Source organism: Oncorhynchus keta, chromosome 9 (assembly GCF_023373465.1).
Source record: "Oncorhynchus keta strain PuntledgeMale-10-30-2019 chromosome 9, Oket_V2, whole genome shotgun sequence".
NCBI lineage: Eukaryota > Metazoa > Chordata > Actinopteri > Salmoniformes > Salmonidae > Oncorhynchus > Oncorhynchus keta.
In genome coordinates this window covers 10,013,219-10,040,774 of record NC_068429.1, presented here as the reverse complement: position 1 = coordinate 10,040,774, position 27,556 = coordinate 10,013,219, and the positions used below count along the sequence as shown (strand labels likewise).

General features: G+C 44.0%; 1 protein-coding gene and 1 long non-coding RNA gene across 4 annotated transcripts in view; both read right to left on the bottom strand.

Moving 5' to 3' along the window:
- ror2 (receptor tyrosine kinase-like orphan receptor 2) overlaps window positions 1-27,556 on the bottom strand; it is a 167,097-nt gene that overhangs the window by 23,841 nt on the left and 115,700 nt on the right. For all 3 annotated transcript variants that reach the window (XM_052525102.1, XM_052525104.1, XM_052525103.1), the window contains exons 3-4: window positions 8,665-8,952; window positions 4,484-4,514 (exon numbers count right to left, since the gene is read on the bottom strand). In XM_052525102.1, coding sequence (XP_052381062.1) covers window positions 4,484-4,514; window positions 8,665-8,952 — 319 coding nt within the window. The remainder of the gene's footprint in view (window positions 1-4,483; window positions 4,515-8,664; window positions 8,953-27,556) is intronic.
- Window positions 10,245-11,197, bottom strand: LOC127931721 (uncharacterized). The gene is made up of 3 exons (XR_008142678.1): window positions 11,010-11,197; window positions 10,870-10,939; window positions 10,245-10,344 (listed from the first exon to the last, which is right to left on the bottom strand). It is a non-coding gene; the product is annotated as an uncharacterized LOC127931721 (long non-coding RNA).

Below are 27,556 nucleotides of genomic sequence, written 5' to 3'. Positions count from 1 at the left end.
TATTAGGACGCCACAGCAGCCAAAAGCAACACATGCTTTTTTTGTGTAACTGGGTGTGTTGGTGTGTGTGTGTTTTGGGGGCAACTAGCAGTCATGGGGGGAGGGGGGGGCACACACTGCCATGGTCATTGAGCTGGTCTGGTGTTGAAGAAACAGAGTGAGAGGGAGTGTGATTTATATTGGCCAAGCGCTCTGTTGAGTTAGACATGGTCTGCGTAGAGTGTGTGTCTGAGTGGATAGGGTTGGGTGGTGTGAACAGAGCAGAATATAGAGTGCTATACCAAGTCTGACATATTGGTACTGTGCTAAGCTACGCTAACGCCTAGCGCGTGTCCAAAAAACACTGACTGGATTCCAGAACAAGTCTGCCCTTTATAATAGCCATAATAACACGTGGGTTTTATATACAGTTTAAGTCAGAAGTTTACATATACCTTAGCCAAATAGTTTTAACTTGGGTCAAACGTTTTGGGTAGCCTTCCACAAGCTTCCCACAATAAGTTGGGTGAATTTTGGCCCATTCCTCCTGACAGAGCTGGTGTAACTGGTTTGTAGGCCTCCTTGCTCGTACACGCTTTTTAATTTCCGCCCACAAATTTTCTATGTGATTGAGGGCTTTGTGATGGCCACTCCAATACCTTGACTTTGTTGTCCTTAAGCCATTTTGCCACAACTTTGGAAGTATGCTTGGGGACATTGTCCATTTGGAAGACCCATTTGAGACCAAGCTTTAACTTCCTGACTGATGTCTTGAGATGTTGCTTCAATATACCCACATAATTTTCCTACCTCATGATGCCATCTATTTTGTGAAGTGCACCAGTCCCTCCTGCAGCAAAGCATCCCCACAACATGATGCTGCCACCCCCGTGCTTCATGGTTGGGATGGTGTTCTTTGGCTTGCAAGTCTCCCCCTTTTTCTCCAAACATAACGATGTACATTATTGGCAAACAGTTTTATTTTTGATTCATCAGACCAGAGGATATTTCTCCAAAAAGTATGATCTTTGTCCGCATGTGCAGTTGCAAACCGTAGTCTATCTTTTTTTATGGCGGTTTTGGAGCAGTGGCTTCTTCCAAGTTATGTTGATATAGGACTCGTTTTACTGTGGATATAGATACTTTTGTACCGGTTTCCTCCAGCATCTCAACAAGGTCCTTTGCTGTTGTTCTGGGATTGATTTGCACTTTTCGCACCAAAGTACATTCATCTCTAGGAGACAGAACGCATCTCCTTCCTGAGCGGTATGACGGCTGCGTGGTCCCATGGTGTTTATACTTGCGTACTATTGTTTGTACAGATGAACGTGGTACCTTCAGGTGTTTGAGAATTGCTCCCAAGGATGAATTCCTTTTCTGAGGTCTTGGCTGATTTCTTTCGATTTTCCCATGATGTCAAGCAAAGAGGCACAGAGTTTGAAAGTAGGCCTTGAAATACATCCACAGGTGCACCTCCAATTGACTCAAATTATGTCAATTAGCCTATCAGAAGCTTCTAAAGCCATGACATCATTTTCTGGAATTTTCCAAGCTGTTTAAAAGGCACAGTCAACTTAGTGTATGTACATTTCTGACCCACTGGAATTGTGATACAGTGAATTATAAGTGAAATAATCTGTCTGTAAACAATTGTTGGAAAAATTACTTGTGTCATGCACAAAGTAGATGTCCTAACCGACATGCCAAAACTATAGTTTGTTAACAATAAATGTGTGGAGTGGTTGAAAAACGAGTTTTAATGACTCCAATCTAAGTGCATGTAAACTTCAGACTTCAATTGTAAGCCTAGTGCTTTTCAATTACCCAAAGTCACTTAAAGCTAGGCTAGCAATGAAGCTAGGCTAGCAATAGACACGACGACTGGTTAGCATCCTGCATTTGACAAAACTGCTAATTACATTGTTAACCTACTGATGATATAATTTGTTCTGACTGAGATTCCAAAAACAACTGGTCACAATATATAGACTAGGAATCAGCCAGTGTTGTTTTCGAGACCACCTAAAGCAAGACCGATTCAACACTAAGACCGGAGCTAATCAAATCAAATCAAATTTTATTTTTCAAATGTATTTGTCACATACACATGGTTAGCAGATGTTAATGCGAGTGTAGCGAAATGCTTGTGCTTCTAGTTCCGACAATGCAGTGATAACCAACAAGTAATCTAACTAACAATTCCAAAACTACTGTCTTATACACAGTGTAAGGGGATAAGGAATATGTACATAAGGATATATGAATGAGTGATGGTACAGAGCAGCATACAGTAGATGGTATCGAGTACAGTATATACATATGAGATGAGTATGTAGACAAAGTGGCATAGTTAAAGTGGCTAGTGATACATGTATTACATAAGGATGCAGTAGATGATATAGAGTACAGTATATAGAGATATAGAGTACAGTATATACATATGGGATGAGTATGTAGACAAAGTAAACAAAGTGGCATAGTTAGTCAGAGTCAAGAATATGGAGACTATGAATCAGCATTCTTTCCAGTTTTGGACCAACCTCGATGAAAACCGCTAGTGTCTGACTCAGTGAAGGAATCCCTGCTCTGTCTCTAACACATTCACGTCAGGAGAGATTCAAAAGGGAAGGAGAAGCTGCAGGAGCCTCTGTTCTCAAATGAGTTAATATTCTGCTTCGATGCATCTTCTGTTCAATGACATGATGTGAAAATCACGAGATAGATAGTGAACATGTGCATGCCTGCATTTGAGTGTGTTTTTGGGTGCAAGTGAGGTCACATGTACACACAGCGCCAGTCAAACGTTTGGCCTCCTCATTCAAGGGTTTTACTTGATTTGTTACTAATTTCTACATTGTAGAATAATAGTGAAGACATCAAAACTATGAAATTACACATATGAAATCATGTAGTAACAAAAAAAGTGTTAAACAACCCCAAAAATATGTTATATTTGAGATTCTTCAAAATAGCAACCGTTGACAGCTTTGCACTCTTGGGTTAGGGTTACCTGGAATGCATTTTAATTAACACGTGTGCCTTGTTAAAAGTTATTTTGTGGAATTTCTTTCCTTCTTAATGCATTTGAACCAATCAGTTGTGTTGTGACAAGGTAGCGGGGTATACAGAAGATGGCCCTATTTGGTAAAAGACCAAGTCCATATATGGCAAGAACAGTTCAAATAAGCAAAGAGAAACAACAGTCCATCATTACTTTAAGACATGAAGGTCAGTCAATCATTACTTTAAGACATGAAGGTCAGTCCATCATTACTTTAAGACATGAAGGTCAGTCCATCATTACTTTAAGACATGAAGGTCAGTCCATCATTACTTTAAGACATGAAGGTCAGTCCATCATTACTTTAAGACATGAAGGTCAGTCAATCCGGAACATTTCAAGAACTTTTAAAGCTTCTTCAAGTGCAGTTCCAAAAACCATCAAGTGCTATGATGAAACTGGCTCTCATGAGGACCGCCACAGGAAAGGAAGACCCAGAGTTACCTCTACTGTAGAAGATAACTCTAATGAACTCAACTGTACCTCCGATTGCAGCCCAAATAAATGTTTCACAGAGTTCAAATAACAGACACATCTCAACATCAACTGTTCAGAGGAGACTGTGTGAATAAGGCCTTCATGGTCGAATTGCTGCAAAGAAACCACCCAAAAAGAAGAAGGGACTTGCTTGGGCCAAGAAACACAAGCAATGGACATTAGACCGGTGGGAATCTGTCTTTTGGTCTGATTTTTGGTTACAACCGCCGCGTCTTTGTGAGACGCAGAGTATGTGAATGGATGATCTCCGCATGTGTGGTTCCCACTATGAAGCATGGAGGAGGAGGTGTGTTGGTGCTTTGCTTGTGACACTGTCTGTGATTTAATATTAATTCATGGCACACTTAACCAGCATGGCTATGACAGCATTATGCAGCGATACGCCATCCCATCGGTTTTGCACTTAGTGGGACTATCATTTGTTTTTCATGGAGTGCTGTTTCAGATGACCCGGCCTCCACAATCCCACAGCCTCAACCCAGGAAACATTCCAGGTGAAGCTGGTTGAGAGAATGCCAAGATTGACCTCAACCCAATTGAGATGGTTTGGGATGAGTTGAACAGCAGAGTGAAGGGAAAGCAGCCAACAAGTGCTCAGCATATGTGGAAACTCCTTCAAGACTATTGGAAAAACATTCCAGGTGAAGCTGGTTGAGAGAATGCCAAGATTGTGCAATGCTGTCATCAAGGCAAAGGGTGGCTACTTGAAATAATCTAAAATATACAGTATATTGATTTGTTTCACACTTTTTTGATTACGACATGATTCCATGTGTTATTTCATAGTTTTAATGTCTTCATTAATGTTTTACAATGTAGAAAATAGTACAAATTAAGAAAAAACCTTGACTGAGTAGGTGTGTCCAAACTTTTGACACACACACACACACACACACACACACACACACACACACACACACACACACACACACTAGAATTACTTACGCTTCATTTGGCTCGTGTGTTGGTGACTGCCCTGTAGAGAACAAGAAAACAGGAGAGTGTGAAAATGGAGCAATATGCGATTGCCTTTTATCAAGCCACATCAGACGCTATCCCATTTCACTTTCGGTATTACAATCGTAGGTCAAAGGCAAAGGCTGAGGATTCAGAAAGGGCTTTAGTATCACTGAGGGAAGTTAACACCCAGTTTGTATTTTTGGCCTTGGTTTACCTCCATAAATCACCAGTTTGTGTTTTTGGCCTTGGTTTACCTCCATAAATCAACCATTTGTGTTTTTGGCCTTGGTTTACCTCCATAAATCACCAGTTTGTGTTTTTGGCCTTGGTTTACCTCCATAAATCACCAGTTTGTGTTTTTGGCCTTGGTTTACCTCCATAAATCACCCGTTTGTGTTTTTGGCCTTGGTTTACCTCCATAAATCACCAGTTTGTGTTTTTGGCCTTGGTTTACCTCCATAAATCACCCGTTTGTGTTTTTGGCCTTGGTTTACCTCCATAAATCACCCGTTTGTGTTTTTGGCCTTGGTTTACCTCCAAACATCACCAGTTTGTGACAGGGAGTGTAGCTAGTAGTTGATGTTCAACAATGCCGAGCATCTAAAAATCAGTGATTTCAATTATGACTCTTGTAATTACAAGTCTACAACATGACCCAAAGCATCCTGTCACGGCTCCTCTTCCTGTTCGGGCAGCGTTCGGCGGTCGTCGTCACCGGTCTACTAGCTGACACCAATCCCCTTTTCCCTTTTCTGTTAGTTTTGTCTTATTGGTTACACCTGTTTCTTGCTTGGGTTTGGGTTAGGGATATTTAAGCCGATTATGCCCACATGCTTTTGTGTGGGCTTGTTCCTCTGTTGGTTTGTGGATGTGCGTTTGTATTGTATTTTCTCCAGTCCGTTTCATGCGCCTAGTGTTTTGGGCGTGACCGTTTTATGCGCTTAGTGTTTTGGGTGTGACCATTTTTGTACCGGAATAAATACGATTGTCCGAACCATCTGCTCTCTGCGCCTGACTCCAAACCCACTACTTCTAGAAGACCTGACAGAAGCCCTCACCATTACATGGAGTCAACAGGAGCAGCGGCCACTCCTCTTCCATCTATGGAGGAGCGCGTCCTCCATCATACGGCCATCCTCCATCGTATCAGCGATGGACCAAATGATGGAGAGAATGGACCAATGGGAGAGGTGTGGTCTCCCTACCTCGCCGCCAGCACCACCTTCGACGACTCAACCCACTCCTCCGGCGGCGTCCGGCCCCAGCGCACTTCGTCTCGCGCCCCTCAAGGGAGTACGATGGAGCAGCGGCTGGGTGCCAGGGATTTTTGCTCCAGCTCGAGCTATACCTGGCTACCGTTCGGCCGACTCCCTTGGGTGAAGAGAGTGTGAGCGTCCTTGTCTCCTGCCTGACGGGCAGAGCCCTGGAGTGGGCCAACGCAGTTTGGAATAGCCCAGACTCTGCAAGGGACCACTACCTAGAGTTCACCCGCCGTTTCCGGGCCGTGTTCGACCAACCTCCAGAGGGCCGAGCGGCGGGTGAACGGCTGTTCCACCTTAGACGAGGAGCGCGCAGGACTTCGCGCTGGAGTTCCGGGCATTGGCCGCTGGGGCGGGGTGGAATGACACTGGTGTAGCCTCCAGGAGGACGTCCGCAGGGAGCTAGCTTGTTGGGACACCACTCTCTCCCTCGATGAGCTCATAGACATGGCGATCCGACTGGACAATCTGCTAGCTTCCCGCGGGCGTTCAGAAAGGGCCCTGTCAGGTCCACCTCCTGGCCCTCCCGCTCCCATACCTATGGAGTTAGGGGGGGCCGCATCGAGGGGGACCGGAGGAGGAGGCTCCTCCTGCACCAGCTGTGGTCGGAGATAACACACTTCCGACCGGTGCTGAAGGAGCTTGTCTGGGAGTCGAGAGGGCAAGCAGAACACTTCTCGGTCACCCCAGGTGAGTCAGCACCAAACTCACCCAGAGCTCCCTGTTGATCACATGTTTTTATTAATTTTGTTTTCTGAGTTTTCTCCCTCTCTCCAGCACAAAGCGCTAGTCGATTCAGGCGCAGCTGGGAACTTTATGGATCGCAGACGCGCCCGTGGGTTGGGGAATCCCCTGGTGCCGATAGATCCACCCTTCCCTGTGCACTCCTTAGATAGCCAACCGTTAGGGTCAGGGCTGGTCGGGGAGGCCACGGTTCCACTGGACATGGTAACGCAGGGGGATCATAAGGAGTGGATTAGTCTCTTTCTTATCGATTCACCTGCGTTTCCAGTGGTGCTGGGGGTTCCCTGGCTGGCTAGCCACAATCCCAGGATTTCATGGAAACAGGAGTCTCTCCAGGGGTGGTCAGAGTGTTCAGGTAGGTGTATAGGAGTTTCCATCGGTGCAACGTCGGTGGAGAGTTCAGACCAGGTTTCCACTGTGCGCATTCCCTCAGAATATGCCGATTTGGCTATCGCCTTCGGTAAGAAGAGGGCGACCAAATTACCACCTCACCGACAGGGGGATTGCGTGATAAACCTCCAGGTAAACGCTGCACTCCCCAGGAGTCATGTGTATCCTTTATCCCAGGAGGAGACGTTGGCTATGGAGACATATGTCACTGAATCTCTGGGACAGGGGTACATTCAGCCCTCTATTTCACCCGTCTCCTCAAGTTTCTTTTTTGTGAAAAAAAAAAAGGAGGGAGGTCTGCGTCCGTGCATTGATTATCGAAGTCTCAATTCCATCACAGTGGGGTTTAGTTACCTGCTACCTCTCATCGCTACGGCGATAGAATCATTTCACGGAGCAATTCTTTCACAACATTGAACCACAGGAGTGCGTAGAATCTGGTGCGTATTCGGGAGGGAGATGAGTGGAGAACCGCATTTAGTACCACATCTGGCCATTATGAGTACCTTGTCATGCCGTATGGGTTAAAGAATGCTCCAGCTGTCTTTTAATCGTTTGTAGACAAGATTCTCAGGGACCTACACGGGCAGGGTGTGGTGGTGTATATTGATGATATCCTGATCTATTCAGGTTACAACTGTTTCTTGCTTGCGTTTTGATTAGGGCTATTTAAGCCGGTTATGCCCACATGCTTTTGTGCGGGCTTGTTCCTCCGTTAGTTTGTGGATGTGCATTTGTATTGTATTTTCTCCGGACTGTCGGGGTCCTGTTTTTGGGCCGGTCCGTTTTATGGGCCTAGTGTTTTGGGCGTGACCCTTTTTGTACCGGAATAAATACGATTGTCCGAACCCTCTGCTCCTGACTCCAAACCCACTACTCCTAGAAGACCTGACACATCCTGATAATACACCACTATACATGCATGTCCTGGGAGAAACGGGAATGATAAATTGCTAGTGGCATGAGTTTAGAAATAAAAATCCCATTGGTGACATAACAGACCTTCTCCCTCTGAGGAAATACCTACTTCTGTTTTCAATAGCAGCTTTGGTAAAACGTTCACTTACTAAAAGCACTAACATTATTGTACTGAGATGACTATGCGTGGGGGAAGCTAGCGCTACAATTTTAGCCGGCTATTGCACTAAAACTGTCAGCGGCGTGGGTCTTTAAAAACGAGTTTATCTAGAATCACATAAAAGCAGTTGAAAACATTTGGAGAGCAGAAACACTGGGGAAACTGTTTCAGTGCTCGGCTAGATTTAGGAATGGTCGTTTTTACGTTAGGGAGGTGGGAGAGGTATACTAGTGCTCTTCAATAAATCTTAGAGTAGTGTCAGGAGTATGAGGTTGTACATATGGCCCCTTGTCTAGTGTCGCTCCAGTTCATTTAGATCAATGCCACATAATAACCCTCCAAAATAAGTGGCCAGAACAGGAATAGGGCTATAATCACTACTTGGCTGAATTAATCGATTGTGACTTATGAGTAGTGAACAGAAAGTCCAATTACCAAAAATGTGCAGTTTGCCTTGTCCAGGAGTAGCTATGAATGCTGGGTTTATTTATTGAGTAAGTGAGTGGTTTCTGAAACCATGTATCCCACGGTAAGTTTTAACAACCATCTCTGTATCGCTCTCCTTTTTCGCCCTGCCCTCTCGCTCTTTCTGGTAAAGTATGAGAGGGAAAGAAAGACAGATACCGGGGCAAAAGAAAAAGTGAAAGAGCAAGAGAAAGAAGGTGACAAAGCCCACAAGCCCAACCTCTCCTTACCCAGCTTCACGTAGAGCACGCCAGTGCCAGAGATCACCTTGACCGGGTTGGAGGCCACGCACTGGTAGTAGCCTGTGTCCGTGGTGTCCAGGTCCGTGATGCGCAGCTTGGAGCCCGCATCGGTTTTGCGGATGGAGATGCGTCCTTGCTCCTGGACCACGGGCGCATCATTCTTCAGCCAGCGGATGGTGGGCCGTGGATTTCCCGTCACCTTGCAGTGCAGCGTGGCCGCCTGGCCCTGCACGATGGTGATATTGTTCACCGGCTCCTGGAACTCCAGGAAGTAACCTAGGAGAGAGGTCACGGGTTAGGTTGAAGGTTAGGGGTTAGAGGGCTAGGATAAATATCAATGAAGGATGGAATGTTGGGGTGAAGACCTCTACGTTCTCTTGTCCTGGTTGGTCTTTGGCAAAGTTTTTCTGCCCTTCTCACACTGTTGTGCCGACTCGAACAGCACTGGCTTCGATGTTTTGTATTCACTTCGTTTTGTATTTTGTATTCACTTTGCCGTTTCTAATATAGTTCCAGTAGCTGTGGTGGATGTGTAACCAGGCCAGTACAGTACAGCTCAGCATGGCTTGGCTCACAAGTGTGAAAAGGGTACAGAGGCCTATGATAGAAATGAGGCAACATACAGCAGCACTATGTTGAATCAATGGGAATGAATTCCAAAATGATATTCTGAAGCTCCAAGGCCTGTCCTGTTAATTACTGCAGTGTTGCAGAGAGAAACACCCATTCCCTTCTACTGATATCACTTATTAGGAGGACACATGATCTCAACGGCTACAATAAGGAACTCGCTAGTGGAAGCCTTAATGAGTGAGGGGCTGATCCTTCTCTTTTCATCCAAGTGTGTGTCCCAAATGGCAACCTATTTCCCTACATAGTGCACTACTTTTGATCAGAGATCTATGGGCCCGGGTCAAAAGTAGTGCACTATGTAGGGAATAGGGTGCCATTTGGGACACATTGCCCGTTTCCTGTCTGGAAGAGAGGAGAGTTAGAGCCAAACAATCGTGCTCCCCCATCTCCTCCCACTTCCTGTGCAATGGAGGTTGAGTACTTCCTGCATCCCTCTCTTTCTTTCTCATTCTCTTTTCATCCCTCCTTCCCCCCAGATGCCTATTTTTAGAACACAAGGCCCGCACTGAAAAAAATATCTCTATGCCAACCGTGTCTAATTTATCATAACCATTACAGATAACAAATTCTAATTGCTAAATTGCCGCATATATATATATATATGTAACCTCAGCAGCAACCTCTGCAGCAACCTCTGCAGCAACCTCTGCAGCAACCTCTGCAGCAACCAGCCTAGTGGTTAGAGCGTTAGACTAGTAACCGGAAGGTTGCGAGTTCAAACCCCCGAGCTGACACGGTACAAATCTGTCGTTCTGCCCCTGAACAGGCAGTTAACCCACTGTTCCCAGGCCGTCATTGAAAATAAGAATATGTTCTTAACCGACTTGACTAGTTAAATAAAGGTAAAAAAATAAATAAAAAAACCTCTGCAGTGGCGGCTTGTAGAAGCCTATGGCATAATATATAATAATAATAATAATAATAATATATAGCCTTGTTTTGTTAATTTAGCAGACAAGACGTTCCTATTTTACAAGCCCTTATCACAGTCAAGACACACCTATTTTACAAGCCCTTATCACAGTCAAGACGCTCCTATTTTACAAGCCCTTATCACAGACAAGACGCTCCTATTTTACAAGCCCTTATCACAGTCAAGACACACCTATTTTACAAGCCCTTATCACAGTCAAGACACACCTATTTTACAAGCCCTTATCACAGTCAAGACACACCTATTTTACAAGCCCTTATCACAGTCAAGACGCTCCTATTTTACAAGCCCTTATCACAGACAAGACGCTCCTATTTTACAAGCCCTTATCACAGACAAGACGCTCCTATTTTACAAGCCCTTATCACAGTCAAGACACACCTATTTTACAAGCCCTTATCACAGTCAAGACACTCCTATTTTACAAGCCCTTATCACAGACAAGACGCTCCTATTTTACAAGCCCTTATCACAGACAAGACGCTCCTATTTTACAAGCCCTTATCACAGACAAGACGCTCCTATTTTACAAGCCCTTATCACAGACAAGACGCTCCTATTTTACAAGCCCTTATCACAGACAAGACGCTCCTATTTTACAAGCCCTTATCACAGTCAAGACACACCTATTTTACAAGCCCTTATCACAGTCAAGACGCTCCTATTTTACAAGCCCTTATCACAGACAAGACGCTCCTATTTTACAAGCCCTTATCACAGACAAGACGCTCCTATTTTACAAGCCCTTATCACAGTCAAGACACACCTATTTTACAAGCCCTTATCACAGTCAAGACACACCTATTTTACAAGCCCTTATCAGACAAGACGCTCCTATTTTACAAGCCCTTATCACAGTCAAGACACACCTATTTTACAAGCCCTTATCACAGTCAAGACACACCTATTTTACAAGCCCTTATCACAGTCAAGACGCTCCTATTTTACAAGCCCTTATCACAGTCAAGACACTCCTATTTTACAAGCCCTTATCACAGTCAAGACGCTCCTATTTTACAAGCCCTTATCACAGTCAAAACGCTCCTATTTTACAAGCCCTTATCACAGTCAAGACACACCTATTTTACAAGCCCTTATCACAGTCAAGACGCTCCTATTTTATAGTAAAAAAAAGAATAAATCATGAGGTAATATAACAGAATAAAATACAACAGAATACTATTTTTTTTACAAATGATTTAAAAAAAGAGGCAAAGTGAAGTGCATCTCGTGGAAGGAACAGTTATTCTCAAAGAGAGATCATTTGAAAAACAGATCTGGGTTACAAACCAAAATCACTCTTCTCTTCAATATACAGATGTTTGATTTAGTTCATTCTGCCTGTTCTTTGGGATTTTCAAAATGGATGAACAATTCCACGCGGAGCATTGCATGGTGATGAATTACAGCCAAAACATCTATTTGGTGAGTAGGCATATGAGTCATAATTCTGATGAAAATTCGCTCTGTCTTTATCAAATTAATGGTTTTTGCATATGTTCAGTGTGGAACGTGTCTATGTTTAGGGGAGTTATAGCCTAGGGCCTAGGCTAACCAATTCTAAATGGCACTAGGAGTTTACAAAGTTGTTTCAGCGGAAAATAGACGGGACGCAATTATTTGAAAACATATTTTCCTACTTCAAACAACCAGCTCATTATGAATTTGTGATAAAACAGTCGTCATTTGACAAGGAATGTAGCTTGTGTATCTCATGAGTTAGGTATGTTTTTAATAGGTGTTTATCTCTGTAGGCCTAACGGTGTGTGTGTGTGTGTGTGTGTGTGTGTGTGTGTGGTGGGGTGTGTGTGTGGTGGGGGGAGGACCGAACACAATTCAGTGAATGAGATGGAGGAGAAAGGGAATTTAGGGAGAAGAACAGTGTGATGCTTGGGTTAGTTTATTTTTGTTGTACCCTACAAACACAGATGTACAACTGGAACACTAGAGTAAATGAACGTAGTCTTCAAGACAAAATATCACTTGCCCGGTCAGGCAGTTCACAAAGTATATTCTACCACAAAGTGGTACAGTATAAAATGGATCCCTGATTAAAGATGACATTTTATTTAAATAGGCAAGTCAGTTGAGAACAAATTCTTATTTACATTGACAACCTACCCCAGACAACGCTGGGCCCATTGTGCGCCACCCTATGGGATTCCCAATCACAGCCGGATGCGATTTAACCTGGATTCGAACCAGGGACGGTAGTGATGCCTCTTGCACTGAGATGCAGTGCCTTAGACTGCTACGCCAGTCAGTTGACGTCCATTAGAGTACTCCATTACTTATGCCCATCCCCACACACAACCTTGTGGTGGTCGCCACATCTAGTTTACGTAACACTGACTCTTCAACAAAACAAACATGTCACTTTCTCACGACAGAGACTGAAGGAGTAGGGTGGGAGAGGGAAGGAGGGACACCTCTTTTCCCCTCTACTGCTCACAACGAGGTGAGAGGAGATGAGGTGAGGAATACCGCAGGCAATGAACTCTCTCTTGAAATAGAGGGCCTGGGAGGAAGGAAAGGACAGAGTGAGCATGAGAGAAAGCAGGAGAAAGAGTGAGAGAAAGAGTGAGAGGGAGAATGAGAGAGTATAAAGAGGGAGAAAAGAGAAAGAGAGAATAAAGAGAAGGAGAATAAAGAAGGAGAATAAAGAGAAATAATAAAGAGAAAGGGAGAGAGAAAGAGAAAGAATAAAGAGAAAGGGAGAGAGAAAGAGAAAGAATAAAGAGAAAGGGAGAGAGAAAGAGAAATAATAAAGAGAAAGGGAGAGAGAAAGAGAAAGAATAAAGAGAATTTGAGAGAGAAAGAATAAAGAGAAAGGGAGAGAGAAAGGGAGAGAGAGAATAAAGAGAAAGGGAGAGAGAGAAAGAGAAAGGGAGAGAGAAAGAGAAAGGGAGAGAGAAAGAGAAAGAATAAAGAGAAAGAGAGAGAGAAAGAATAAAGAGAAAGGGAGAGAGAGAAAGAATAAAGAGAAAGGGAGAGCGAGAAAGAGAAAGTGAGAGAGAGAAAGAATAAAGAGGAAGGGAGAGAGAGAAAGAGAAAGGGAGAGAGAGAAAGAGAAAGGGAGGGAGATAAAGAGAGAGAGAATAAAGAGAAAGGGAGAAAGAGAAATAATAAAGAGAAAGGGAGAGAGAGAAAAGAGAAAGGGAGAGAGAGAAAGAGAGAAAAGATAAAGGGAGAGCGAGAAAGAGAAAGAATAAAGAGAAAGGGAGAGAGAGAAAGAAAGAATAAAGAGAAAGGGAGAGAGAGAAAGAAAGAATAAAGAGAAAGGGAGAGCGAGAAAGAGAAAGAATAAAGAGGAAGGGAGAGAGAGAAAGAGAAAGGGAGAGAAAGAGAGAGAATAAAGAGGAAGAATAAAGAGAAAGGGAGAGAAAGAGAGATAATAAAGAGGAAGGGAGAGAGAGAAATAATAAAGGGAGAGAGAGAAAGAGAGAAAAGAGAAAGGGAGAGAGAGAAAGATAAATAATAAAGAGAAAGGGAGAGAGAGAAAGAGAGAAAAGATAAAGGGAGAGCGAGAAAGAATAAAAAGGAAGGGAGAGAGAGAAAGAGAAAGGGAGAGAGAGAAAGAGAAAGGGAGAGAGAGAAAGGGAGAGAAAGAGAGAGAATAAAGAGGAAGAATAAAGAGAAAGGGAGAGAAAGAGAGAGAATAAAGAGGAAGAATAAAGAGAAAGGGAGAGAAAGAGAGAGAATAAAGAGAAAGGGATAGAAAAGGAGAGAGAGAAAGAGAGAGAATAAAGAGAAAGGGAGAGAATAAAGAGAAAGGGAGAGCGAGAAAGAATAAAGAGGAAGGGAGAGAGAGAAATAATAAAGGGAGAGAGAGAAAGAGAAATAATAAAGTGAAAGGGAGAGAGAAAGAGAGAAAAGAGAGAAAGAGAGAAAAGATAAAGGGAGAGCGAGAAAGAGAAAGGGAGAGCGAGAAAGAGAAAGAATAAAGAGGAAGGGAGAGAGAGAAAGATAAAGGGAGAGAGAGAAAGAGAGAAAAGAGAAAGGGAGAGAGAGAAAGAGAGAAAAGAGAAAGGGAGAGAGAGAAAGAGAAATAATAAAGAGAAAGGGAGAGAGAGAAAGGGAGAGAGAAAGAGAGAAAAGATAAAGGGAGAGCGAGAAAGAGAAAGGGAGAGAGAGAAAGAATAAAGAGAAAGGGAGAGCGAGAAAGAATAAAGAGGAAGGGAGAGAGAGAAAGAGAAAGGGAGAGAGAGAAAGGGAGAGAAAGGGAGAGAAAGAGAGAGAATAAAGAGAAAGGGAGAGAAGAGAGAATAAAGAGAAAGGGAGAGAATAAAGAGAAAGGGAGAGAGAGATAAAGAATAAAGAGGAAGGGAGAGAGAGAGAAAGAATAAAGAGAAAGGAGAGAGAGAGAAAGAATAAAGAGAAAGGGAGAGAGAGAGAAATAATAAAGAGAAAGGGAGAGTGAGAAAGAGAAAGGGAGGGAGAGAAATAATAAAGAGAAAGGGAGAGAGAGAGAGAAAGAATAAAGAGAAAGGGAGAGTGAGAAAGAGAAAGGGAGGGAGAGAAAGAGAGAGAATAAAGAGAAGGGGAGAAAGATAAATAATAAAGAGAAAGGGAGAGAGAGAAAGAGAGAGAGAATAAAGAGAAATGGAGAGAGAGAAAGAGAGAGAGAATAAAGAGAAAGGGAGAGAGAGAATAATGAGAAAGGGAGAGAGAAAGAGAAAGAATAAAGAGAAAGGGAGAGAGAGAAAGAGAAAGGGAGAGAGAGAAAGAATAAAGAGAAAGGGAGAGCGAGAAAGAATAAAGAGAAAGGGAGAGAGAAAGAGAATAAAGAGAAAGGGAGAGAGAGAGAGAATAAAGAGAAAGGGAGAAAGAGAAAGAATAAAGAGAAAGGGAGAGAGAGAGAGAATAAAGAGAAAGGGAGAGCGAGAGAGAATAAAGAGAAAGGGAGAGCGAGAAAGAATAAAGAGAAAGGGAGAGAGAGAGAGAATAAAGAGAAAGGGAGAGCGAGAAAGAATAAAGAGAAAGGGAGAGAGAAAGAATAAAGAGAAAGGGAGAGCGAGAAAGAATAAAGAGAAAGGGAGAGAGAAAGAGAATAAAGAGAAAGGGAGAGAGAGAGAGAATAAAGAGAAAGGGAGAGAGAGAGAGAATAAAGAGAAAGGGAGAGAGAGAGAGAATAAAGAGAAAGGAGAGAGAGAGAGAATAAAGAGAAAGGGAGAAAGAGAAAGAATAAAGAGAAAGGGGAGAGAAAGAGAATAAAGAGAAAGGGAGAGCGAGAAAGAATAAAGAGAAAGGGGGAGCGAGAAAGAATAAAGAGAAAGGGAGAGCGAGAAAGAATAAAGAGGAAGGGAGAGAGAGAAAGAGAAAGGGAGAGAGAGAAAGAGAAAGGGAGGGAGATAAAGAGAGAGAGAATAAAGAGAAAGGGAGAAAGAGAAATAATAAAGGGAGAGAGAAAGATAAATAATAAAGAGAAAGGGAGAGAGAGAAAGAGAGAAAAGAGAAAGGGAGAGAGAGAAAGAATAAAGAGAAAGGGAGAGCGAGAAAGAATAAAGAGAAAGGGAGAGAGAGAAAGAATAAAGAGAAAGGGAGAGAGAGAAAGAATAAAGAGGAAGGGAGAGAGAGGGAGAGAAAGGGAGAGAGAGAGAGAGAATAAAGAGAAAGAATAAAGAGAAAGGGAGAGAGAGAGAGAGAAAGAATAAAGAGAAAGGGAGAGAGAGAGAGAAAGAATATAGAGAAAGGGAGAGAGAGAGAGAAAGAATATAGAGAAAGGGAGAGAGAGAGAGAAAGAATATAGAGAAAGGGAGAGAGAGAGAGAAAGAATATAGAGAAAGGGAGAGAGAGAGAGAAAGAATAAAGAGAAAGGGAGAGAGAGAGAGAAAGAATAAAGAGAAAGGGAGAGCGAGAAAGAATAAAGAGAAAGGGAGAGTGAGAAAGAGAAAGAATAAAGAGAAAGTGAGAGAGAGAGAGAATAAAGAGAAAGGGAGAGCGAGAAAGAGAAAGAATAAAGAGGAAGGGAGAGAGAGAAGGAGAGAGAATAAAGAGAAAGAATAAAGAGAAAAGGAGAGAGAGAATAAAGAGAAATGGAGAGTGAGAAAGAGAAAGGGAGAGAAAGAGAGAGAGAATAAAGAGAAAGGGAGAGAGAGAAAGAGAAATAATCAAGAGAAAAGGAGAGAGAAAGGGAGAGAGAGAAAGAGAAAGAATAAAGAGAAAGGGAGAGAGAGAAAGAGAAAGGGAGAGAAAGAGAGAGAGAATAAAGAGAAAGAATAAAGAGAATGGGAGAGAGAATAAAGAGAACGGGAGAGAAAAGGAGAGAGAGAAAGAGAGAAAATAAAGAGAAAGGGAGAGAGAAAGAGAGAGAATAAAGAGAAAGGGAGAGAGAGAAAGAGAAAGGGAGAGAGCGAAAGAATAAAGAGAAAGGGAGAGAGAGAAAGAATAAAGAGGGAGAGTGAGAAAGAGAAAGAATAAAGAGGAAGGGAGAGAGAGAAGGAGAAAGGGAGAGAGAGAAAGAGAAAGGGAGAGAGAGAAAGAGAAAGGGAGAGAGAGAAAGAGAAAGGGAGAGCGAGAAAGAGAAAGGGAGAGAGAGAAAGAGAAAGGGAGAGAGAGAAAGAGAAAGGGAGAGAGAGAAAGAGAAAGGGAGAGAGAGAAAGAGAAAGGGAGAGAGAGAAAGAGAAAGGGAGAGAGAGAAAGAGAAAGGGAGAGAGAGAGAGAAAGAATATAGAGAAAGGGAGAGAGAGAGAGAATAAAGAGAAAGGGAGAGCGAGAAAGAATAAAGAGAAAGGGAGAGCGAGAAAGAATAAAAAGAAAGGGAGAGAGAGAAAGAGAAAGAATATAGAGAAAGGGAGAGCGAGAAAGAATATAGAGAAAGTGAGAGAGAGAAAGAATAAAGAGAAAGGGAGAGCGAGAAAGAGAAAGAATAAAGAGAAAGGGAGAGAAAGGGAGAGAGAGAAAGGGAGAGAAAGAGAGAGAATAAAGAGAAAGAATAAAGAGAAAGTGAGAGAGAGAAAGAATAAAGAGAAAGGGAGAGCGAGAAAGAGAAAGGGAGAGCGAGAAAGAGAAAGGGAGAGAGAGAAAGAGAAAGGGAGAGAGAGAAGGAGAAAGGGAGAGAGAGAAAGAGAAAGGGAGAGAGAGAAAGAGAAAGGGAGAGAGAAAGAGAAAGGGAGAGAGAGAAAGAGAGAATAAAGAGAAAGGGAGAGCGAGAAAGAATAAAGAGAAAGGGAGAGCCAGAAAGAGAAAGGGAGAGAAAGGGAGAGAGAGAAAGAGAAAGGGAGAGAAAGGGAGAGAGAGAAAGGGAGAGAAAGAGAGAGAGAATAAAGAGAAAGAATAAAGAGAAAGGGAGAGAGAGAATAAAGAGAAAGGGAGAGAAAAGGAGAGAGAGAAAGAGAGAAAATCAAGAGAAAGGGAGAGAGAGAAAGAGAGAATAAAGAGAAAGGGAGAGAGAGAAAGAGAAGGGGAGAGAAAGAGAGAATAAAGAGAAAGAGAAAGGGAGAGTGAGAAAGAATAAAGAGGAAGGGAGAGAGAGAAAGAGAAAGGGAGAGAGAGAAAGAGAAAGGGAGAGAGAGAAGGAGAAAGGGAGAAAGAGAAATAATAAAGAAATAATAAAGAGAAAGGGAGAGAGAGAAAGAGAAAGGGAGAGAAAGAGAGAGAGAATAAAGAGAAAGGGAGAGAGAGAAAGAATAAAGAGAAAGGGAGAGAAAGAGAGAGAGAATAAAGAGAAAGGGAGAGAGAAAGAATAAAGAGAAAGGGAGAGAGAAAGAATAAAGAGAAAGGGAGAGAGAAAGAATAAAGAGAAAGGGAGAGAGAAAGAGAAAGGAGAGAAAGAGAAAGAGAGAAAGAGAAAGGGAGAGAGAGAAAGAGAGAGAATAAAGAGAAAGGGAGATAATAAAGAGAAAGGGAGAGAGAGAAAGAGAGAGAATAAAGAGAAAGGGAGAGAGAGAAAGAGAGAGAATAAAGAGAAAGTGAGAGAGAGTATAAAGAGAACGGGAGAGAGAGAAGAGAGAGAGAAAGGGAGAGAGAAAGAGAAAGAATAAAGAGAAAGGGAGAGAGAGAATAAAGAGAATAAAGAGAAAGGGAGAGAGACAAAAACCCTTCAGTTTCTCTGCATTCTGACCAGCGTGACTCACTACAAATAACCAATACCATTGGATAAGAGACCCAGACCGAGCCCACACTGCACAGTCATGTGATCCTGCCCTGTCGCCAGGTAACCAATGTTAACAAACATTGTCCAGGGTCAACACTCTGGTCAAGACCGGTAGACCACTGAACCATAGAAATAGCCAATAGAATATCTAAGTACTGAACTCTGTGTACCAAGGTTACAGATGCCTAGCCCCAGACCTGCATGTGATTTAGCCAACTGCTTTCACAGATTTGGGGTTCATTCCATTTCAACTCTTCAAGGTATATAACATCAATCATCACATTGGACATTTGAGTCAAAACCATTTCTGTTCACATACTGTATCCTATTCCCTATATAATTTATTCCTTGCCCATAGGCTTCTGGTCAAAGGCAATGCATTATGTAGGGCAGTGTTTCCCAGTCCTCCAGTAACCCCAACAGTACACATTATGTAGGGCAGTGTTTCCCAACTCCAGTCCTCCAGTAACCCCAACAGTACACATTATGTAGGGCAATATTTCCCAACTCCAGTCCTCCAGTAACCCCAACAGTACACATTGTGTAGGGCAGTGTTTCCCAACTCCAGTCCTCCAGTAACCCCAACAGTACACATTATGTAGGGCAGTGTTTCCCAGTCCTCCAGTAACCCCAACAGTACACATTATGTTGGGCAGTGTTTCCCAACTCCAGTCCTCCAGTAACCCCAACAGTACACATTATGTAGGGCAGTGCTTCCCAACTCCAGTCCTCCAGTAACCCCAACAGTACACATTGTGTAGGGCAGTGTTTCCCAGTCCTCCAGTAACCCCAACAGTACACATTATGTAGGGCAGTGTTTCCCAACTCCAGTAACCCCAACAGTACACATTGTGTAGGGCAGTGTTCCCCAGACCTCCAGTAACCCCAACAGTACACATTATGTAGGGCAGTGTTTCCCAACTCCAGTAACCCCAACAGTACACATTATGTAGGGCAGTGTTTCCCAGTCCTCCAGTAACCCCAACAGCACACATTATGTAGGGCAGTGTTTCCCAACTCCAGTCCTCCAGTAACCCCAACAGTACACATTATGTAGGGCAGTGTTTCCCAGTCCTCCAGTAAGCCCAACAGCACACATTATGTAGGGCAGTGTTTCCCAACTCCAGTCCTCCAGTAACCCCAACAGTACACATTATGTAGGGCAGTGTTTCCCAGTCCTCCAGTAACCCCAACAGTACACATTATGTAGGGCAGTGTTTCCCAACTCCAGTAACCCCAACAGTACACATTATGTAGGGCAGTGTTTCCCAACTCCAGTAATCACAACAGTACACATTATGTAGGGCAGTGTTTCCCAGTCCTCCAGTAACCCCAACAGTACACATTATGTAGGGCAGTGTTTCCCAACTCCAGTCCTCCAGTAACCCCAACAGTACACATTATGTAGGGCAATGTTTCCCAACTCCAGTCCTCCAGTAACCCCAACAGTACACATTGTGTAGGGCAGTGTTTCCCAACTCCAGTCCTCCAGTAACCCCAACAGTACACATTATGTAGGGCAGTGTTTCCCAGTCCTCCAGTAACCCCAACAGTACACATTATGTTGGGCAGTGTTTCCCAACTCTAGTCCTCCAGTAACCCCAACAGTACACATTATGTAGGGCAGTGCTTCCCAACTCCAGTCCTCCAGTAACCCCAACAGTACACATTGTGTAGGGCAGTGTTTCCCAGTCCTCCAGTAACCCCAACAGTACACATTATGTAGGGCAGTGTTTCCCAACTCCAGTAACCCCAACAGTACACATTGTGTAGGGCAGTGTTCCCCAGTCCTCCAGTAACCCCAACAGTACACATTATGTAGGGCAGTGTTTCCCAACTCCAGTAACCCCAACAGTACACATTATGTAGGGCAGTGTTTCCCAGTCCTCCAGTAACCCCAACAGCACACATTATGTAGGGCAGTGTTTCCCAACTCCAGTCCTCCAGTAACCCCAACAGTACACATTATGTAGGGCAGTGTTTCCCAGTCCTCCAGTAAGCCCAACAGCACACATTATGTAGGGCAGTGTTTCCCAACTCCAGTCCTCCAGTAACCCCAACAGTACACATTATGTAGGGCAGTGTTTCCCAACTCCAGTCCTCCAGTAACCCCAACAGTACACATTATGTAGGGCAGTGTTTCCCAGTCCTCCAGTAACCCCAACAGTACACATTATGTAGGGCAGTGTTTCCCAACTCCAGTAACCCCAACAGTACACATTATGTAGGGAAGTGTTTCCCAGTCCTCCAGTAACCCCAACAGTACACATTATGTAGGGCAGTGTTTCCCAACTCCAGTCCTCCAGTAACCCCAACAGTACACATTATGTAGGGAAGTGTTTCCCAGTCCTCCAGTAAGCCCAACAGCACACATTATGTAGGGCAGTGTTTCCCAACTCCAGTCCTCCAGTAACCCCAACAGTACACATTATGTAGGGCAGTGTTTCCCAGTCCTCCAGTAACCCCAACAGCACACATTATGTAGGGCAGTGTTTCCCAACTCCAGTCCTCCAGTAACCCCAACAGTACACATTATGTAGGGCAGTGTTTCCCAGTCCTCCAGTAACCCCAACAGTACACATTATGTAGGGCAGTGTTTCCCAGTCCTCCAGTAACCCCAACAGCACACATTATGTAGGGCAGTGTTTCCCAGTCCTCCAGTAACCCCAACAGTACACATTATGTAGGGCAGTGTTTCCCAGTCCTCCAGTAACCCCAACAGTACACATTATGTAGGGCAGTGTTTCCCAACTCCAGTCCTCCAGTAACCCCAACAGTACACATTATGTAGGGCAGTGTTTCCCAACTCCAGTCCTCCAGTAACCCCAACAGTACACATTATGTAGGGCAGTGTTTCCCAGTCCTCCAGTAACCCCAACAGTACACATTATGTAGGGCAGTGTTTCCCAACTCCAGTAACCCCAACAGTACACATTATGTAGGGCAGTGTTTCCCAACTCCAGTAATCCCAACAGTACACATTATGTAGGGCAGTGCTTCCCAACTCCAGTAACCCCAACAGTACACATTATGTAGGGCAGTGCTTCCCAACTCCAGTAACCCCAACAGTACACATTATGTAGGGCAGTGTTTCCCAGTCCTCCAGTAACCCCAACAGCACACATTATGTAGGGCAGTGTTTCCCAACTCCAGTCCTCCAGTAACCCCAACAGTACACATTATGTAGGGCAGTGTTTCCCAGTCCTCCAGTAAGCCCAACAGTACACATTATGTAGGGCAGTGTTTCCCAACTCCAGTCCTCCAGTAACCCCAACAGTACACATTATGTAGGGAAGTGTTTCCCAGTCCTCCAGTAAGCCCAACAGCACACATTATGTAGGGCAGTGTTTCCCAACTCCAGTCCTCCAGTAACCCCAACAGTACACATTATGTAGGGCAGTGTTTCCCAGTCCTCCAGTAACCCCAACAGCACACATTATGTAGGGCAGTGTTTCCCAACTCCAGTCCTCCAGTAACCCCAACAGTACACATTATGTAGGGCAGTGTTTCCCAGTCCTCCAGTAACCCCAACAGTACACATTATGTAGGGCAGTGTTTCCCAGTCCTCCAGTAACCCCAACAGCACACATTATGTAGGGCAGTGTTTCCCAGTCCTCCAGTAACCCCAACAGCACACATTATGTAGGGCAGTGTTTCCCAGTCCTCCAGTAACCCCAACAGTACACATTATGTAGGGCAGTGTTTCCCAGTCCTCCAGTAACCCCAACAGTACACATTATGTAGGGCAGTGTTTTCCAGTCCTCCAGTAACCCCAACAGCACACATTATGTAGGGCAGTGTTTCCCAACTCCAGTCCTCCAGTAACCCCAACAGTACACATTATGTAGGGCAGTGTTTCCCAGTCCTCCAGTAACCCCAACAGCACACATTATGTAGGGCAGTGTTTCCCAACTCCAGTCCTCCAGTAACCCCAACAGTACACATTATGTAGGGCAGTGTTTCCCAGTCCTCCAGTAACCCCAACAGTACACATTATGTAGGGCAGTGTTTCACAGTCCTCCAGTAACCCCAACAGTACACATTATATAGGGCAGTGTTTCCCAGTCCTCCAGTAACCCCAACAGTACACATTATGTAGGGCAGTGTTTCCCAACCCCAGTCCTCCAGTAACCCCAACAGTACACATTATGTAGGGCAGTGTTTCCCAGTCCTCCAGTAACCCCAACAGTACACATTATGTAGGGCAGTGTTTCCCAGTCCTCCAGTAACCCCAACAGCACACATTATGTAGGGCAGTGTTTCCCAACTCAGTCCTCCAGTAACCCCAACAGTACACATTATGTAGGGCAGTGTTTCCCAGTCCTCCAGTAACCCCAACAGTACACATTATGTAGGGCAGTGTTTCCCAGTCCTCCAGTAACCCCAACAGTACACATTATGTAGGGCAGTGTTTCCCAGTCCTCCAGTAACCCCAACAGTACACATTATGTAGGGATGGAGAAAGGGGTATTGGAGGGGGGTGAGATGGGGAGAGACTGAGGGGAGTTGAGAGAGAATGTTGGCCAGGTTCTGACAGGCAATCATGTCTCAATCTCTCATCAGACTGTCTATCTCTATGGTCACGCACACACACACACACACACACACACACACACACACACACACACACACACACACACACACACACACACACACACACACACACACACACACACACACACACACACACACACACACACACACACACACACACCTCTAAAGATAGTGCCTTATTCTCTGATAATTACTGAACCATCTCTGATTTAACAGTTGATGGCTTCCTGCTTTCCTATCCTTTTATCTGAGGATTTGCCATCTGTCCTATGATAAATCCTGTTGTCTTGGCCCAAACCTTGGTGAGGTGGCATGCCTGCTCATGTTGGTTTGGTAAATGCCTATGACCACATAAGCAATCAAGTACTTTGGTGGTTAACACAGTAGATTATTTGTTACATACATGCTGTCACTGAATCCTACAGGACCTACCGTGAGTACACTGTAACCACTAACCTAATCTACTGTTCTACAGTAGTGAAATCCATATATACACACACACACACACACACACACACACACACACACACACTTAGAGAAAATAACATATGACCTTCATAGAGCCCACCACTTGGGTATGCCTTCAAGTTGTATATTTTGTAATGCCATAACATCAGGTTGCCAAGCCACAACTAGCCACGCTAGCCTCCAACAGCCTCGATGGAAAGTAATGGACAATGTTAGCAGGCCAAGGAGAGTGCAAGGCAAAGCTCCACTCCAGCTATATTCCAATTGGAAAATAAACCTCAAACATCCTCAAATAACCTCAATCACTTTGGTGTTTTTCCTTTCCTCCAGGCCAAAAGGTTGTTGGCGCCTGGACAACTGTTGATTCGAACAAATACACTTAAACCGTTTTGAAGTCGGTAGATATCTTGGATACTCGTCCTCAAGGCATCGGTTCAAAATGGCTGGTGATTGGATTTATCCATTTAAATGGCAACAAAGGGTCATGGGTGAAACCAATGGTGTGGGATGAATCTCAAGTAGTTACAATATTCAGTGCATTATGCCTATTTGATGTGTAATGTCTTCACGCTTGGCAAATATTGGGATTTAAATCAGGAAGTGATGACTATCATCATCATCTTCACTATTAACTTATATCATAAACCAATTAAATTGTACAAGCAATAACCCAAGTTCAAATGTGGTCTGGAAAGTTTTCCAACCTATTAACGCTACTTTAATTTAGAAAACATTTTACGTTATATCTTCTCCAAATTGATCTCAATAGGTTGAGTTTTGGACAATTATTCCCCCCATAATGCCATTAGGTAATATAGTAATACCATTACTTCTTTTTATTTTATTTTATTTTTTAAATATTTTTTTTTATGACTAATAATACCATTACTGTTAGACCCACTTTTCCCATATGTTACCCATAACACAAAATGTTAGTCTATTATCAAACATATCAGGATGAAAACATAATGTCCTCTTCCCTCAACTTACCCCTTTAATATAGGGAGCACCCCCCTATCCACATCGACAGGACAGCAGTGGAGAAGGTGGAACGTTTTAAGTTCCTCAGCGTACACATCACAGACAAACTGAAATGGTCCACCCACACAGACAGTGTGGTGAAGAAGGGGCAACGGTGCCTCTTCAACCTCAGGATTCTAAAGAAATGTGTCTTGTCACCTAAAACCCTCACAAACTTTTACAGATGCCTGTCGGGCTGTATCACCACCTGGTAAGGCAACTGCACTGCACTGCAAGGCTCTCCAGAGTAACGCATCACCGGGGCAAACTACCTGCCCTCCAGGACACTTACAGCACCTGATGTCACAGGAAGGCCAAAAAGATCATCAAGGACAACAACCACCCGAGCCACTGCCTGTTCACCCTGCTATCATCCAGAAGGCGAGGTCAGTACAGGTGCATCAAAGCTGGGACCGAGAGACTGAAAAACAGCTTCTATCTCAAGGCCATCAGTCTGTTAAACAGCCACCACTAACACAGAGAGGCTGCTGCCTACATACAGACTTGAAATCATTGGCCACTTTAATAACTGGATAACTAGTCACTTTAATAATGTTCACATATCTTGCATTACTCATCTCATATGTATATACTGTATTTTATACCATCCTATTGCCTCTTGCCTATGCCGCTCTGTCATCGCTCATCCATATATTTACATGTATATATTCTTATTCCATTTCATTAATTTACTTAGATTTGTGTGTATTAGGTAGTTGTTGTGGAATTGTTAGATTACATGTTAGATATTGCTGCACTGTCAGAACGAGAAGCACAAGCATTTCGCTACACTCGCAATAACATCTGCTAACCATCTGTATGTGACCAATACATTTTGATTTGATTTGCTAATTGTAGTTCATTAGAGGAGCAACATAATGTCCTCTTCCCTCAACTTATCCCTTTACTGATTACAGTTTACTAGGAAGAGCCAGAGAATGCTTGGTTGAATAGTGACACACACACACAAATTCAATACAACTTGTACATCCCTTCCCCTGGCTCCACACACTACAACATCTGCCTGGAGTACTTGTGGTCCGCCTCAGAGAGAGCTTATGCAATGGAAAAATGGCGCTGACGAGTGTGCCTGCATGCAGCAGAGTACTCAGCATAGCGCAGAGCAATGATGTCACCATTTAGGGTTTAATTAAAGGTTCCTATAGTACAAATGGCATCCTATTCTCTATGTAGTGCACTTATGTTCACTATGTAAGGAATAGGGTGTCGTTTGGGACACATCCCCCCCCCCCTGTTTTCTTCTGACAGCCCAGAGGAAGTGGAAGCTGCAGCTCTGCAGCTGGCAGACAGAGCCTAATGGGTTTGACTGTTTGTGTGCAGTGGTGATTGGAGGACAGTAAACAACGTGTTGAGTGCTGACAGGGGCATTGCAGCGCCACTGGACGAGCCAAAGTACGCCGGAAACAAACGGAGGAGCTCATTTAGAGGTGAAGATGACAAATGAGGGTTTTTAGTTTGGGATAAACGCGTAACATGCTGTCGTTAGGCAAGAAGAGGCGAATACATTTCATTGCAGGAAACACGGCCCGAAGAACTGTTAAAGTACATTTGTATCGATAACTCGTTGCTTTCTTTCCAATCCTCGGGCTAGGGTAATGAAATACATCTCCAGCTGCTGCAGCCCGCATGCGCTTGTAACTGGGCTCCACTAAAACCCTCCCGAGTCCATCGTCTGTCCTGGTCAAAAGCCAAACTACTTTGTGTTCAGTGGCGTGGTTCTTGTGGCGACACGGTTGTATCAAATATCAAGGCTGGAGTGATTTACTTCTCCCCGAGAGATAGACGTAATGAAAAGCAGCTTCCTCCTAAAGCCCATTGCTGCCACCCTGGCGGACCAACGGAACCTCAGTCTTAGAAATGGCTGGGTATGTGTGTTGGATCATGCCACCGCGGTGGTGTTGATGCTTCCAAAACACACAATGTCCGTCCCATTGGGGACATGGAATCCCACCCCATGTCCCCACCTATGACCCTCATGGCTGTAATTCCCCTCTATCGCTGTATCCCATCTCCTTTCAACTACCCAAATTCACTGTGAAAAGAAACTGGCTGGGTATGACTTGGGCAAATTCAAACAAGCACTGTTTGAGGACTTAACCTGGTCTGGTACCTTACTAATACAAACCAAAACGTTCCTTTGCATCTGTCAAAGGAGAGGGAAACACAGATTCGGGAGCTTTGATTTCTGTCGAAAGTTTCAATTTGTTTTTAATTTAATTAATTGTTCAGAATGTGAAGAGTAGACCCGCTCCTCTGAAAACTACTATCGTGTCCCAAGACCCTGGACCGATGGCCAACACAAAGCCTCTATAGTGTAGCATTACACTTTCCCTCTGCTGGTATTAAACAGACCCCCCTCCTGATTTATACACGCAGTTGACTGGGGGACACCCTCAATGCACGTCAAACCCCCACCGCTCTTAAACAACATAATTAGGCTGCACATGGAAGATAGAGATCTCTGAGTTTGGGAGGGCTATGTAGTGTTTGATGTTTGTGCCAATATGGCTGTCGGTAGCTTCAAAGCCTCACATTTGCCAATACATATCATCGGCAATCCAGGGTTTGCACACATTGGTTTGGGAGGACTATATTGCGTTTGACGTTTGTACAGCCATTCGGGGGCGCTATTACAAAGTTCGTCTGGTGGTCATTAATTATCCTAATAACATAGGGCGGTGGGCTGATTTTCATTATGAATTTTGGAGTATGGTTTTGGGTGGAGGGCTGTAGAATGGCTGTGCTCCAGTTACTTCCCATCCTTCATAACAGATCTAGGACCAGTTCTTGCAGCCCTAGTCTAACACATTCTGAACATCTCAGCCAATCTGGCCAGGAATCAGTTCTTGTGTGGAACAAATGTACTGTATCAACATGACAAAATAGAGGGGGCCTCCGCTACACGCCTCCACTCCAGGATCCAGATTAGAAAGGGGATGTGGGGGGCTAAAGGGCTGAAGGAACTATCAGAACAAATGCTTTTTCCGACATAACAGCTTCCCTCGTCTTCAATCACCCAGAGTCATTGAGGCAGGGGAGGCTGGTCGGAGGAGCTATAGTAGGATGTGTTCATGGAATGTAATAAAACGGAATGGGAGTCCAACATGTGGTTGCCATGTGCTTGATGTGCTTGACTCCATTCCAGCCATTACAAT